This window comes from Mugil cephalus, chromosome 17 (genome assembly GCF_022458985.1).
Source record: "Mugil cephalus isolate CIBA_MC_2020 chromosome 17, CIBA_Mcephalus_1.1, whole genome shotgun sequence".
Taxonomy (NCBI): domain Eukaryota; kingdom Metazoa; phylum Chordata; class Actinopteri; order Mugiliformes; family Mugilidae; genus Mugil; species Mugil cephalus.
The window spans coordinates 19989588-20005225 of NC_061786.1; the positions used below are offsets into that span (position 1 = coordinate 19989588).

The following is a 15638-nucleotide window of genomic DNA, read 5'->3' on the forward strand; positions in this document are numbered from 1 at the left end:
AGGCACGAGGCAGACCTGCACAATAACAGGAAGGTGGTCACAATATTGTGGCTGACCGGTGTACATTTTGACGGTGGCTAAATAGCAAACTCATAATCAAAAATGAAACTCAACCAGGCTATATTTGAACAGATTACTGCTTTCAAGGCAACACTGTGATTGACTGTAACTGCACCGGTTCAGAGACAAAAATCTAAAATAAGCGTCTTGAGAACTTTACTGTCACAGCAAAAAACAAACAGCCAGACAGTTTTCAGTTTCGTTGTTTATTAAAAAAAAAAGGAACAAAATCTGAATCAGAATAACCTTGCATAACACGCATGTGAAGGACAGAAAAAAAATAAAATCAGTCACCCAAAATATTCCCGTAAAAACTAATCAGGAAAAGAAAAAATGAACAAATACCACAAAATTGTTCTATCTTGGATTCTTTTTTTTTCTTGCAAAGGTTGAAACTCGAGGGCAACAACTTAAGAGCCGTCAGTGCATCTCATAAACTTTTAGCTTTTTTGTTTCTATCATGATTAAAATGATGCTCGATTATTATTATTTTTTTTCAGATATGCTCCACAAATTCACATCTAGTCCCTCATTTGTCGTTTTGAGTCGCACAAAAGTCTCAGTCCCAGATTTGAGATTTTTAGAAGTCCACGCCTAGTTTGGAAAATAATACCACTGATAATAATGATAATAATAATAAAAAAAAAAAATTACAAAGTGTCTCTTGTGCATATCTTGGAAAAAAACATACACACTGGTATCTGTGTACATCTGAAATCATTTCAGTGTGTTGATGTAGCATAGTTCCAAACAGCACCAGGCGAGCGTCATGAGGGCAGCTATAGCCTAAAGGTTCAGAGTGTGTGACCAGGTGATCACAGCTTTACAATCCATGGACACGGTTAAAAGAGGAAAAACAAAAAAAAAAACCCAAAAACTAAATTTCAGTCAGGGAAGAGAATTAAAAGCACATTTCTGTCCCGCACACTGACAAGAACAAGAACAACAACTACTGAAATGCCCCGTGATGCAAGGCACTGAACCTCCGACTGAGCTGCTCGGTGGCCGACCGGGTCCGTCGCCCTCTTCAAAGAAGCCGCGATATTAAACGTGGGAAAAAAAAAACGGCGAGGGCGGGAAACACTGAACCGATCCGTGTTCCGAGCTTCGAGTGTCTAAAGAGAAACGTTTTTTATTCTTAACAGCAGTGAGGACAAAGCACGCTCTGGTGACTTACATCTCATACATAATCACGATTTCTATCTACTATCATCATCATCATCATCATCATCAAATGCAAGTCCATGACTTGGTTGAAGGCTATTTTTTTTTTTTTGGGGGGGTGGGTGTTTGTGGAGGTGGCTCGTAATGCAAAATGGGCTCGTGACAGGGAGGGTTGAAGGTTGAGGGCGTAGTCTTTTAGAAAGGAGATTCAATGAAACCGCCTCTGCTCGTTCGACAGCTACCGCCAAAGGTGTCCCTGAGGAAGGCACCTGCTGTGAAGAATGTCCCCAGATATGAATGTGGCGCTGCTGGGAAAAGAAGAAGAAGAAGAAGAAGAAGAAGGAAAAAAACAAAACAAAAAGAAAGTAATGGGAGCTCTCGTGAAGCTTCCCTGCATAAATAAAGGTAAAATATTCCCACTAGGTTTGGACTGCGCCTCAAAAAAACGGCGGTTGTGAAATGTCATTTCCTGGTTTTGACACGGAAATAAAAAATGTTTCAGAAAAGCCGTCGAGTGGGGAAAGAGCCTCCCTTGGCGCCAGAAAGTAAAGTCAGAGCGAAAAATAAAACAACAACTTATGTCCCAGCATCGTGAGTTCTTCGGAGGGGACGTGAGGCCACGTTGATCCCTTTGGTTTCCCCCTTCCCACCCCCCGGCTGTGAAGGGACGGCTCTCGCGTTGTTGGCTGGAGAGCTTTGCGGGACGAGGGTCATCAGGGCGGCCTCCTGTTAAATGTAGAACTGGTGCAGCGCGAGCTCGTCCATGAAGGGGCGCACCAGGTTGTCTGTGGCAAAGTAGAAGACCAGGCCGAAGAAAATGGAGATGGGCAGAGCGGGCAGAGCCTTCTTGAAGATGGCGAGGAGGAGCAGGGTCAGACACAGGCCCTGTGGAGGAGACCAGAGGAAAATAAAACACGGGGACTGAAATATCGATACCGGGTCCTTATGCTCTAAAAACGATTCTCAAATCAAAATACCGATACTTTCAGTCATTCAAGGTAAAGTAGGAACGCAGTGGAAAGTAACTAAACTATTGAGTTGTGGCAACACAACAAACCTTGTGAAACACCTCAGGTTAAATCACAAGACAAAATATGAGGCATTTATGATGAGGAGGTGTTAGAATTAAGATGCAAGCTTTCACTTTACAGCAGTTCTTAATAGTTAAAGCATAATTTTGAATGGTTTTATTATTTAACTTATGTCTTTTTGTAGCATTTGAAGCAGCATTTTCACATATTTTGTATGATTGTGTCTCCATTCTGTTGTTGTATTATCTCAGTTATATAGTAAATGAGGCCACTACCTCAATATACTTCAGTTTAAAATGAATAAATATTATTTATGAAGCTATGATTTGAAATACTTGTTTTTAGATGAACCAGACACATTACAGTGTATTTACACAAATTATCGATATCGATGTCGATACCAGCCTTCAATTTCACTCAGTATTGGATCAGAAAGGAAATCGGTGGTATCAAACATCACTATAAAACACCCAGTGTGTACAAATGAGCTCAGCTTCTTATCAGGCATAACATTATGACCACCTCTCTAAGATTGTGTAGGTCTCCCTTGTGCCTTTGAGGATATTGGGATCTAGAGAATTTGGAGGCCATGTATTCATGTGTTTTTGAGTGTGAATATGAACCATGTCATTGCTATGTGGCGTCTAAGTAACGTCCACGTGAATGAAACGCCGGGTCCAAAAGTTTCCCAGCAGAACGCTGAATCGCCACAAGACGGTCGACGTCATTCACTTCTCCGGTCATAATGATGTGGCCGATCGGCGCATTAAAATAATTACATGTTGTGCCCAGAGACAGAGGATGAGGTTGCGGCGGCTGCAAAAATAAGCGGCCGGTCACTCACGATGAGGATGGCGACGAAGCAGGCGAGCGTAGTGTTCCAGTCGCCGCTGGCTGCGGCCGAGGCCTTCCCCACCAGCATGCTGTAGAAGATGAAGTCTCCGAGGCCGAGCTTGACGCCCCCTGACACACACACACACGAGGACACCGCATTCAGGGTGGAGACAATTCACAAACACAAATTTCACCCTGCGCTCCCCGCCGAAAACTCCCCGCGGGCTGTAATTACCGTACAAACAAGAGCTCCGACCCCGTATTTACCCCCGAGAAAGAGCAGAGACGCGAAAACCTAGCAATTGTGAATAATCGCGTCCCGATCCGCTCCGACTAAAAACGGGTGCACACACACACACGCCCTAATTTTCACAGAAAGAGGGGGGAACACATAAAAACATTCCTGGCGTGTTTCGTGTTGGGAGCAGAGGGAAGAGAGCGGTGATGATTACACAGTGAGAGGAGGCGGGATGACAATCTGGGAATTCACGAGTTGGAATTACAGAGTTCGGCTTCGTATTAGGGCCGGGAGGTGAATCTAAAAAAGGGTCGTAACGTGTTGTACTTTATGTCATACGACAACATGTCCCATTTCAGGCCACAAAAAACGAAACTCCCTACGCTTATAGACGCTCTGTGTCCCACACTGAGCATGATGTAGCATAGTAAGTTATAAACTGTGTAGCCATGGGTCTGCAACAGGGGGGGTTGCAAAATCTATGGTTGATAAGACATGTTTTATACATTTTTTTAACTTTCCCCCACAAATATTAAATGCAAAATGATGATAATAATGTATATTTACAAAGAGCACGAAGGAAAAGTTAATATAGAACACAAAAAATAGGTGGGGGGCCCTACTTAATGTCTCCAAAACTGAACTTTAGCCTCCTTTTTTAAAAGTGTAATTAAACGTCCTTGTTGGAGGACCCCGGTGCAAACTCACTCTCCTCGTCGTCCTCGTCTTCAACGGGAGGACGGGCCGACGGCATCTGCTGGATCTCCCGCCTGGTGTCCTCCGTGGACTGGAGGGGCCCGAGCCGGTGCTCCTGCTGGTTGACCCAGGAGGGGGTGAAGCCTCCGTCGTCCTGTGACGGGCTGGAGGGGTCCGGAGACGCCACCGCTGCTGCTGCTGTGAGGGGCCACACAACCGTCAGCCGTCGAGTTTAAAACTTAAAAAAAACGAATCCGCCAGTATTAAACTGCTCATTTACCTTCTTGAGCTTCCTGCTGAGGCGAAGCTCCTTCCGTCGAGTTCCTCTTGGGCCTGTCGGTGTCTGCCATGTTGACCAGCCACACCATTGTAGCTATGGAGGAAGTGTGGGAGAAGGTTTCAAGATGCATGTGCGCTTCCTCCTCGAAATCATCAATAGTTGGATTTTCTCAGATTGTACTTAAATTGTAGCCCCAACAATAATTAAACTGTCAATCAGTCAATCACTTATAAATAAGCGCCTGAGGTTCATCTTACAGGAGTAGATGAGAGCGGGAAAGATGGGCTCGTTCCTCTCCTGAGCCGTCTCCACCAGGATCCTCAGAGGCCCTTTGGGACAGAGCACCGCCAGCAGATCTGAGGGAGGAAAGACAACAAGTGATGTCAGCCTCCAAACTAAAGACTCTTTAGAAGCTCCACTTCCCTGTTTAGTAAAATGAGCAGAGTGAAATTCTCAGAATCGTTCGAGACTGTAAACATTTCCAGATAACTCCCCGAGACCCTGCTTCCTCAAACGGGGACGTTAAGTTTAAGGTTTTATTGCAGCTTATTCTGTCCTCGTGAGTGGACACTTTAGTCTGCCATCTAGTGGTAGCAAAGGTTAAAACTTGTTTATTTATGACATGCTGTACATATTTAACAAATTAACAATTTTTGCTAATTAGCAAGTACTCATTTGGGGACGTCATTGTTTGCAATTCTGTCTCATGCTGCCTTTTTTAATCCCAGCGTCCACATATGAGGACACTTTTCTTTTTCCCAGAACTACCACTTCCTGTTCAGAGATGATGCTTAGTTTCTATATGTCCAAATACTGTGGAGAAATTAAAAACGCAGACCAAATAAAAGCTCAGGAGGTTAAAAATCTTTTTCTTAGAAAGTAAAACTGACAAACTAACTGGAGACCTAACTTGAGTGATCGCCTTAAACTCCTGAGACCCGGCGTCCTCATACGAGGACATTACATTTTAGGTTTGTTGCAGCTTATTCTGCTTCATTTCAGACCTGCTGACACTTTTGTCTGCCATGTACTGGTAGAGTCAATGCACTTCTTCATTTATGCTTATTAACTTTTGTAGTTTGATATGACATGCAAAGTATTTGTTTGAGCACACTGGGGATTTCATGCATTAAAATATATATCTTGGCAGACACTGGTGACTTAAACTGTAATATACAGTAAAATAATCCTTGTGTCCACATCAATTCTTTCAAAAACTACTTCTAGTTCAAAGATGATGCTTATTTTTTTTTTTAATACTTTTTAGGCCCTACTAAGCCTAAATACCTAAAAATTCCTAAAAGTTTCTAAAGGGTTTTTGCGTGTCTGTGTCAGGCTGCATCATGAACTGAATCGCCACAAGACAGTTCATGTTATTTACTTCTCCTGTCAGTGGTTTTGTGTAAGAAATGTAACACAATATTTTGGACGTTCCCCTTTTTCCTCAGCCTCCGTCCGCTATCAACGGCAGCAGCAGCCGCTAAAAGAAACCAGATGTCTGCACAGGAACATCTACAGAGGTTTGATAAAGCCTTCGGTCTTCTTTCTTAACAGCACGCAGAGGTCAAAGCGTAGACGAGGGGATTTTTACCGTAGACCGAAATGACGGCTAATATGAGCCAGGCAGTCCACTCTGGCAGGTACTTGATGAAAACCAGGGCCATGAGGGCGCTGATCATGATGAGGTAGGCCTGCTGGAGCCGCAGAGGTCCCTTCCAGTGAATACACATCATGCCCACCACGCCGAAGTTCCACACTATTATCGCCAGGGTGAAGTAGTCCATGGCCACGTTGTAGGTCTTCAAAACCTCTCTGACGGAGGAAAAAAAACAAAACAAAAAAAAAACTCCATGACCAAGACTCCGTGTACCATCATGAATAATTAATTAATTAGAGGGCTTGATATCTATGAGGAAACTAATGTTGAGGTGTGTGTGGCTTACTGGAGGTAGATGTAGGAGAAGAAGAAGAGCAGGAGGAGGGAGGACAGGAAGAGCCAGCCTTGGATGACCTGTGATGGCAAAGGTCAGAGTTGTTAATATACAACTGTTTAACTGTTTTAATGACTTTAAATGTATTTTCAACAGGTGCATTTAAACGTCTTTGTGGCGTATTTAAACTTTCTTCTATCTTTACATCTCCAACTTCCACTGAAAATGACTTGTAGCCTGTTGGTTCTTCACCACTAGCGTGAGCACAGCGTTATGTTTCAGTACCTTGTAGCAGCGGTACTTGTAGAGCAGCACCAGCACCAAGGTCATGACGATGATCACGGTGATCATGATGGTGGCGTTCAGGATGGAGTGGACTGCTCTCTGTCCTACCGTGTCCGTGTCTTCGGGGAACGGCGTGTAGATCCTGAAGGGACGCGTTACGAAGCATTAACACAAACAAGTACGCCACTAAAGAGCAAAAATATTATTAATTTATTAATTAAAATAAGAATTATATGTAACGTATACTTTTGGGAACTTATCCTCTAATCTAGCTGCTATTTCAGGTGTTAAAATGCTCAGCGTAACAGCTTAAGATATAAACGTGTATGTTTAAGTGCTCTGAGTCAGACTCTGACATAATGATCTTATGCAATTACAGGACTGTCTTCAGGTTCTAACTATAATGGACATGATGGACAGTATATCACGTTAACTCCACCTGGTGGCGAAAAGACTGTACTGCATTTTATTTCCAACACGGCCCCTGAAAGGAGCCCTGCAGCCTGACATCTTTCGTCTTTAACACTCACAGTCTCTGGCCGTCGTTCTGGGTGTAGTAAGTGACGGACTTTATGGTCGCCACGACAACCACCATGCAGAGCGTCACGGGGACAAACAGCATGATGACGTGCTTGGCCCCGTATTTCAAGGTCAGCTCCTCGTCGTCGTCCTCCTCGGACGTCACCACGACCGCCGGGCGAGGCGCGGGGGGCTGTCCGTTCTGCTCCGGGCCACTACGGTTGACTCCGCCGTTCCCGCCGCCGCCACCGCCGCCTCCTCCACCTCCTCCTCCGCCATCACCTCCTGAGCCGCCCCGGGACCGCGCTCTGATTACCACCGCCTCCTGTTGTTGTGGGGCAGGTTCTGGGGCTGTACTGTCCTCCGGTTGGTTCTGTCAGTAGTGGAGAATAATCCTATTATTTTCTGTGTGTTTATAAAGATTGAATAAAAATGTATTTCTGTGTTTGCATAAAAACTGCAGAGGAGATTAAAAAAAAAGAGCAGTGCAAAAGAAACTGCAGACTGATCATAGCAAGAACAATCCACACTGGCATCAACTCTACAGGAAAAATATAACAAAAGAAGACGAATTTTTCCTCAACTTTATTGAGGACATTCAGTAGAAGGTGACCAAGTTGGACCCACATCCATTCAAGCTTCATTCATCTTTTAAAACGCTGTTTGTAACTTGATGTTTACACCACGTGGAGCCAAAATGCTCAGACAGAACCAGAGAGAAATGATAATATCAAAGCAAATGTTTTACAGACTGAACAGATTATCACCTCAATCCGATTCAAAACTCCTTCTTACCCGTCCAGTCTGCTCTCGCTGAAGTGGTTACATGAGCTTCTTTTAATTTCATTATTAGTACAATGTGAGTGTTAACAACCCTGGTTCAGTTCTGGGTTTCTGTTTCAGTCTGTTCTGCTCATGTTTCCCGTCAGCGCATCCTTTACATCTAAACAAAGATCCTCTTTGTCCGTTTAATCAAACCCTTCTCTATGTCCTCAAGCGGATTTAATGTCCACGGCACTTTGTTTTTTTTTTGGTTTTTTTACAGTTTGGTATTAAATATCTTCTCCTCCCATCTTTCTGCAAAAGTTCTGCATCAACACATATTTTATTTCTCCCGTTTGACAAAAAAAAAAAAACATCAATCACTGAGATAAAACTCCAGCAGACCGCCATCAGTCGAGCCATGTTTACGTTTCAGATCTTAACTGTTTCACGAGCTCACTTCCTCCACAGATAACAGCCAGAGCCGTTGCCTGTTCCCTCTCGCCCTGAGGATCCGTCCCAATCGAAGGCGAATCGAGAACAGTTTGCGGACTAGATCCTGTCGGGCACGTCGGGGCCTGCAGCAGCAGCCGGGACGTGAAGCAATCGCACCGGGCAGGTACGACGCAGTTACAGACGGGAGGCATCTCCACAGATTGACCTGAATAGTGAAATCTGCCACAGCTGTTCGAAATGACCTCGCGCTGCATTGTTATTCAGCCCCGGGAATGAGGCCAACGTCGGTCCCAAGGACACAAGAGATACAGACTACTTTACAAAATTAGAGTTAAATCAACCAACGACTCATGGAGCCGTATAACAGAATGTCTGTTTAATGTACTACCATTACTGTAGCATTGCTGCAGCGCTCATGTTCTAGTGTTATGGGCCAAACAAAACACTGGACAAGGCTTAGTGTTGTTAAGAGGACAAAAGGGGACTTCGACTCTTTCGCTCAGCTGTGGCGGAAACACCCTTCCAGTAAAGGCAACACACGGCCAGCCCAAATCCAGCCTTCACGTTCCTCCTACCGCAGCTGATATAAAAAAAATCTGCAGCTTATCGGGGCCGTAAAAAACGACATCATTCCTTATCGGAGCGTAATCATCCTGCTGTGTTTAAATCACCGCAACGGAGGCCAAATTAGACTCACTCCTCCACACTGCGCCGAGTCAAAAGATGACAGAGGACCAGAGGAATCTCTTATCGTCACTCACACACTTAAGCGCCATGATTTTCGCAGCCAAACATATTAGGCAATCATTACCCAACGCACGAGCACAGACGGAAGATAAAGAGATGTCCATACTGACCATGCTGTTCTCGACATCTTCTGCATTTTGCGCCATGGTTGGCTCGGCTGGCGCTTGTCCTCACATGCAAACCGAACTCTTTCAGCCTGAGGAGAAAGAGCAGGAAATAAAATTCAGTTTGTGTCGCTAGAAAATGGGTTTAAAAAAAATCTCACCAGCGACCACAATTAAACAAATTGAGGTTGTAAACATGAATAACGGAGGCTGTAAACAGAGAACAGAGAACATCACATATACCGGAGTTATTCCATTGTAAACTGTGTTGTTGTGATAAGAAACTACACTCACGCAAGCTACACAAAAACAAGTATAATGGCTGCAACTCATGCTAACACTTGTTTTAAGCCTGTATTGATTCTTACTTTTACTAACTCCAACCACTCACTGGACAATTCATTAGGTATGAAAGTGGAAATAAATGCATTCTACTGTAACAGTCCTGAAATAAATCGTATATTGATGAAGGTTGTGGTACTCAGACTTGTTGATTCGACTGTGTTTTCAGTTTGGAGGCTGTGGTTTCTATTAAATCACAGCACGTTGCACAGACACGTGTTATTTCATTATTTTAGTGAGTGGACCAGGCTAAATAACAGAAATCAGAATCAGAAAAAAACTTTATTTATCCGCGAAGGGCAATTAGGAGGACAAAGAGCGTTGGTTATAAAAAAAAAACAATATAAATTTGAAAGTGACATTGCAGTTAAAGTGTCAAAGTAGTATTGCACAACAGGTAGTGTTGCACACGTGACATTGCACTTGAGTGTAACACAGGAGGACTTAAGTTATTGTGACCGTCGTTTGGTTTTTAGAGTTCAGGAGAATAACATTGGGAGTTTAGCAAGTTTAACAGTGCCACAACCTACAGCCTCCAAAATGACCAGATCGTTGAATTATCACCTTTTTGACGTATAACTAAACGTTATAACAGTCGTGAAGGAGGGTTTCGTGGAGGCCTTCATTTTCATTAGTGCACTTAATGTGTTAGTAAGTGAGTTTAGATTGAAATGGTTGGTGGCTGCTCCTGTGAGTCCTGTCTATAATGGTGTAGAGTGATCATCTCTGCTTAGTCTGCAGTACTCTTTGTATTTCATCCCACTCTGACATCATGTATTATGCATTAATTGACCTTTATTCCAATTTTCTGAGAATAAAATTCCATTTCTCTGTGTTTGACCAGATAAAAAAAAACCTTTTTTAGCACAGGGATGGTAACACACAAATTAGATTTAAAAAGCACTGCAGCCTTATCAAATTAATTTTGGGCCTTACACGAGCCTTGGTTTAACTTTAAACGCTCCTTTCGCAAACAACAAGGACACTGTTTCTTCTCTTGTTGCTCACACTGGAACAATCTACGGCCATTTAGGACAGGAGGGCTTATTATTATATTAACCATAACTATTTCTATGTGTACGTACGATGGCATGTGTCATATAGAGGAAGTAGAGTCAATAACATCTGTAAACACGTTACTCATTTAAACGGGAATGTAACGTTCACGTCACTGAAAAAACGCCGGGAAATCATGATTCATCAATAACTGTTGAACGGTGTAAGTTTAATTGTGGCTTTTTACGTAAGTTACGCGGTAATTAAATATATATTAGCATGGGGTTACTTACATTTTCTAACTCACATGTATTTTTAGAGCATCGCTAAAATGGCTAGTTAGCCAATAATGTAATAACGGAAGACAAGGCAGCGGCCGAGCAGGGCGGCTAACAGTGGCTAACCTACGTAGCTCCGATTTAATGCAGTTTCTGAAGAGCAGCCTCTAAAGATTGGCGCTTACCTACAATGAATAGTAGATAATATCTTCGATTTTGTGTTCTCGAGTAGGTTTAAAACCGGGGTACCTTCTCCTCTTTGTTGTTCCTGTCTTCTTGCAGAACTTCCGGCCGCTGGTGTAACTACTTCCTGCTCGCACGTTCGTGATGTGCAGTTCGGCTCTTTTCTGGGAGTCGACTTTTTTTTTGCCACAGCTCCTAAACAAGAATTGTCTTTATTTAGTATTGTTTTATATTTTTAGTCCACCACAGTAATACAAATGATTTGTGGGTCGATAAGCCGCATTTTAAACAAGATATATACTTAAAAAAATCTATTTATACAGTTTTATACTGTTCTATCTAACCTTTGTTTTGACTGACTCCTGGGGAACTCGGTGGAATTTGGCTCCTCTGATTCACTACCAAGCATCATATTTTCAAGTCGACTCTGGAGTGAGAGTGTTAAAATGTTCTATAATTTACCAGTATGCCTAATAAACTGGCAAGTGAGGGTGTAATACAAACAACTCCTAATAGACTGCAAAGCCCCAGTGCACAGGTGTCAAACATCAAACCAAAAGTGGCCCACCGGAGGGTCTAATGTGGCCTGCGGCATGAATTTTCATGTGCCAAAGACTTTTATAGGACTGCAATCAATTTTTTTCACAGAAAACACCTATTAAACACCTGCTATTCCTAATGTGTCCACTCTTTTAGTCAGAGAAGTGGACATAACACAACACTGAGACCCAGGACTAAACAGTGGACAGCAATGTGCCCATATTGCACTTGTTTTAAAAGATATTTCAGTAGATGTAAACATTCTCCTAATTTACCTGTTCTTCTTTTCACTAAAACTAATTGAAAAAGTCTTATCATTACTTATAGGTTATTATTCTGTTATGTTGCTGGTCCGGTGTCCCTGGGCTAAAATCGGGTTGTATGTGGCCCCCAAATTTAAACGAGCTTGACACCTCTGCCCTGGTGTATTAGTGCAGTCATGAACCTAACAAGTAACTGGCCACATGGCGTGGACACCAAAACAAAGTTGTGTCCTCATCCTGATATGAGCAGAGATGAAACATAAAAGGAAAAAATAAATATTGGAGAACTGACTCTCACTCGATAGGAATCGGCTCTTCTTATCCACTACCAAGCATCGGCTCTTTCGTAAATGACACATCACTACCGCGCGCAGTCAGGGAGCGTTCAAGATCCGTTGTTTCACAATAGATTGCTGCGTTTATTATTTTAATTTGTGAACGAATTTATAAAATGTTTGATTAAACGGACGAGCTTCGTAAATGTGCACGATCAGTATTCAGCCTGGGGTGTTACTGTACCAACCTTTAAACTATTAAATCACTAAAATTAGCCTTAAGAAACGGAACCGTTAGAAATTAGCTCAAACATAAAACAGCCCCGTTTAGCTAGCCAGTTGTACTTCCGGTGTCAGAGTTCATCTCGTTCAGAGGAACCGAGGATCCAAGAAAACGGCAGTAACCGACAAAAAAACCCTCAAAAAGCATGGTTAGTGCGTGTTTATATGATCTCTTGATCTTTGCATTATATATTTTATGATTATTTCCAAATACCGAAACCAACGTGTCTGTTTTAACGTGTTATGTCAGGGGAGCGTGTGTGTTGATAGAGATAGAAGCTAATCCGCTAGCGTTAGCATGAATGTGGGGGACGTTTGGCTGTTGAGCAGCTGCGACAAAACCCCACAGACAAATAAAAGCTCACATTTACACTTTACCAACACCGAGTTTACGGCAAAAAGCAATTTCTATATATTTTTTGTGGTTTAAATGTACTTAATTGTCGCATTAAGTAATTGTTGGGCAACACGTCTTGCTAACAGAGGTGGGAGAATTCGCTGGTTTTGTTTGCTCTTCATTTAAAAAGAGATTATTTATCGCATGACATATAGATTTATGTCAATTATTATTCTGTTGTTTAAATGAAATGTACTGAATGATGTTTACTTGTTTTTATGTGCCACTGTGCTGAGCCCAATGCTGTTTCTGTTCTATTCTATTAAAAAATTGCATAAAATTTAGGACAATCAAGTGTTTGATGCTCAAAATCCAAAATGTTCAAACAAAGCCGATACCTGCGCAACACTTTACATCAAAACAACACCAAATGTCACTATTACTATATCCATTAACAAATGTATAATATGAAATTAATCATCTTCAGCTGACTAAGCACGAAAAGTCAAAGCAACACATTTAAACTATCTGTTCTGCACATATAGAGCAAAGAAAACAAAAGTGATCCACTTTTTTACCTGCGCGCTAAATTATCATAGCTGGACTAGATGTATTTGGTTCAACCAGGTGAGTGTTTCAGACATTGCAATGAATGGTTTAGTCATGATGTATCAATGTGATTATCTTCTTTCAGTCTCACACCATCCTGCTGGTGCAGCCCACCAAGAGGCCAGAGGGAAGGACGTACGCTGACTATGAGTCAGTCAACGAGTGTATGGAGGGTAAGATGAGGAGGCTTTTGTGTTCTCCTACAGTCACATCGTCTACTTGTCCATTAATACAACACAGAAAGGAGTCCCTGCTCTGTGCAATCTTTCTAGTTGAACCACTCAATGTGTCCATAAAACTTCCAAATGAGCTCCAGCCTTTGATAGTAAATAGCTGAGGTATATCAGTTAATATTCACAGCTGATGTGTATAACACAGTTTGTTATTACTTATTATTTCAGGTTTAAAAATGATTTAAAAAAAATCATTGGAATTATGTTGTTAAAACACATGTTATCACCTTCCTGTCGTCACAGATCTGTCTGATATTTAAGCGACAGTATCAAGTACTAATTTAGTTTGAAGTCAGTTACTTTCTCACTTTCTTTACTTTAGTTTTTGTATCAGTATTTTAATGCTTTACGATGAGGAGTGGACCACATTGTGTTTTCTGTCTCCTGCAGGGGTGTGCAAGATGTACGAGGAGCATCTAAAGAGAATGAACCCCAACAGTCCGTCGATAACTTACGACATCAGCCAGCTGTTTGACTTCATCGACGACCTGGCCGACCTCAGCTGTTTGGTGTAAGTTTGACTGCTGGTTATACACAAGCCTGCAGGAAATGACATGACAAAGATTTAATGTCAGAAAGCAACCATCAATCTTTTTTGGCCACAGTTTCACACACTGGCTCGGTAGACGATCAATCTTCACTCTAACTCAGTCTTCACAGACTCTTCAGTAAGCAAACAAGTTGCTCTTTCACATAGTAACATTGAAAGTTAACTTTCTTTGAATGACCAAGCAACATATTTTCTCCAGTTTTTGAAGAAAAGGTGCAAATATCACATTGATTCAGACGGCGTCTGGTATATCGGACTCTAAGCCGACCTGTTGTTGGTAGAAATTCCTACATTCTTGTCCCCAAACAGGTTTCAAACTCTCAAAATCTGAACCGACAGTAACATAACACGTTGTTTGCACGCGCCCAGATGTTAAGATGGCGTCTATCATCACTAAATACCACATCAGTTTTCATCCATTTATAGAAAATCAAGCACTTTGAGAAGATTTTCGTCTTACTGACAGTTCATCTCCGTCTCTACGCCTCTAATTTGAGGGTTTTCCTGTACTGTGAGAAATCCTAAAGCAGTTAGAGCTTTTAACAGCTTTAATCAGAAGAACGCACCTTACAAGTCAGAGTTAGGTCTCACCACAGTTGTTGCACATTTATCCTCATGCTGCATTTTCATTGTAGCCTAAAATAATTTAATCATTAAATTCAGTATCAGCATGTTCTGTTGCTGTTTTGTCTTGTGGTTAAACACATCAACTATTCATCACTGAAAAGCTGTCAGTAAATTATCTAAAACCCAAATAAATCCATGAGAGCATTTCCTGCTGGGATGTGTTGTTTCTCTAATAGATAATTTGCTTCCATTTATTCTGGTGCATCTGGCTGAAATATTCAAATCTGACCATCTACATGTTTTATTAATATTGTCTGAGCTAAATCCAGTTGTTTAGATCATTAGTTAAAATGACACTGAGCGCAGAGATGATGAATAACGAACCTGCTGCTACTAACCTGTGACAGCAGGTGGTTTCAAATAGCAGGTTCAGGTCTATACATGCAAGCAGCCCCTCTGCCTTGGAGCCCTTGAGCCCGACACAGTCCCTGCCAGCTGCCGTAGTGCTCCTGAGCTCAAAGAGCGACCGAGCAAGAAGAGCAATCTGCGAGAACGTCTCTGGTTCTGTCACGGTTTTGCGAGCGTTGCATGTTTCACATTAAAGCGGCTCATTAGAAACAGTGAGTGTGGACCAGTTAAAGCTGACTGAGTGTAACTTCCTGTGCTGCCTCAGGTATCGCGCCGACACGCAGTCGTACCAGCCGTACAACAAGGACTGGATCAAGGAGAAGATCTACGTGCTGCTGCGCCGTCAGGCCCAGCAGGCGGCGAAGTGACGCTTCCCCAAAGAGACGGGGCGGCGAGAGGGCAGGGGTCGGGACTCAGTTCTTTTTCCTATTATTTGTAACTTGTGTTTAAAAGTTTTTGAGTGATTTGTCAGCCTCCCTTGACGCTTTCTCTAAATTTACGGCGCAAGGCAGGGGAGGAGACTTTTTAGTTTATTTTCCTATTAAATTTTAACTTTTTAAAAAGTTTTGGTATCTTTGTTGCTGAACGTTCTTCACTTTTCTTTTTTTTTTTTTCTCTTTGAATCATTGTTATTTTACTGTTCGATTTTAATAAAGATTACCTTTACA

The 15638-nt window shown here is 42.3% G+C and overlaps 2 protein-coding genes across 5 annotated transcripts; one reads left to right on the top strand and one right to left on the bottom strand.

Annotated features, from left to right (window-relative positions):
* Nucleotides 1-250: 250 nt before the first annotated feature.
* psen1 (presenilin 1) lies at nucleotides 251-11095 on the bottom strand. Of its 4 annotated transcripts, none has more exons than XM_047610965.1 (11): nucleotides 10973-11095; nucleotides 9114-9199; nucleotides 7050-7411; nucleotides 6520-6661; nucleotides 6247-6314; nucleotides 5895-6115; nucleotides 4561-4659; nucleotides 4304-4396; nucleotides 4036-4221; nucleotides 3100-3218; nucleotides 251-2109 (listed from the first exon to the last, which is right to left on the bottom strand). In XM_047610965.1, exons 2-11 carry the CDS (start codon nucleotides 9147-9149, stop codon nucleotides 1954-1956), a joined length of 1482 nt encoding a protein of 493 aa, XP_047466921.1. In that variant the 5' UTR covers nucleotides 9150-9199; nucleotides 10973-11095; the 3' UTR covers nucleotides 251-1953. The 4 variants fall into 4 exon arrangements, with proteins under 4 accessions (XP_047466921.1, XP_047466923.1, XP_047466920.1 ...); XM_047610967.1 differs by having other exon boundaries at nucleotides 4036-4218; nucleotides 10909-11037; XM_047610964.1 differs by having other exon boundaries at nucleotides 10909-11036.
* A 981-nt stretch (nucleotides 11096-12076) lies between these two features.
* LOC125023601 (enhancer of rudimentary homolog) lies at nucleotides 12077-15433 on the top strand. Its single transcript, XM_047610968.1, has 4 exons — nucleotides 12077-12415; nucleotides 13298-13385; nucleotides 13836-13956; nucleotides 15236-15433. Exons 1-4 carry the CDS (start codon nucleotides 12413-12415, stop codon nucleotides 15336-15338), a joined length of 315 nt encoding a protein of 104 aa, XP_047466924.1. The 5' UTR covers nucleotides 12077-12412; the 3' UTR covers nucleotides 15339-15433.
* The last annotated feature ends 205 nt before the right edge of the window (nucleotides 15434-15638 follow it).

Coding starts and splice junctions, on each gene's coding strand:
- psen1 (XM_047610965.1), bottom strand. CDS start 9,149: ATGGCGCAAAATGCAGAAGATGTCGAGAACAGCATG. Junction 7,412..9,113: donor AAGATGTCGAGAACAGCATG/GTCAGTATGGAC, acceptor CACTACTGACAG/AACCAACCGGAGGACAGTAC. Junction 6,662..7,049: donor CAGAACGACGGCCAGAGACT/GTGAGTGTTAAA, acceptor GCGTCCCTTCAG/GATCTACACGCCGTTCCCCG.
- LOC125023601 (XM_047610968.1), top strand. Junction 13,386..13,835: donor AGTCAACGAGTGTATGGAGG/GTAAGATGAGGA, acceptor TGTCTCCTGCAG/GGGTGTGCAAGATGTACGAG. Junction 13,957..15,235: donor GCCGACCTCAGCTGTTTGGT/GTAAGTTTGACT, acceptor GTGCTGCCTCAG/GTATCGCGCCGACACGCAGT.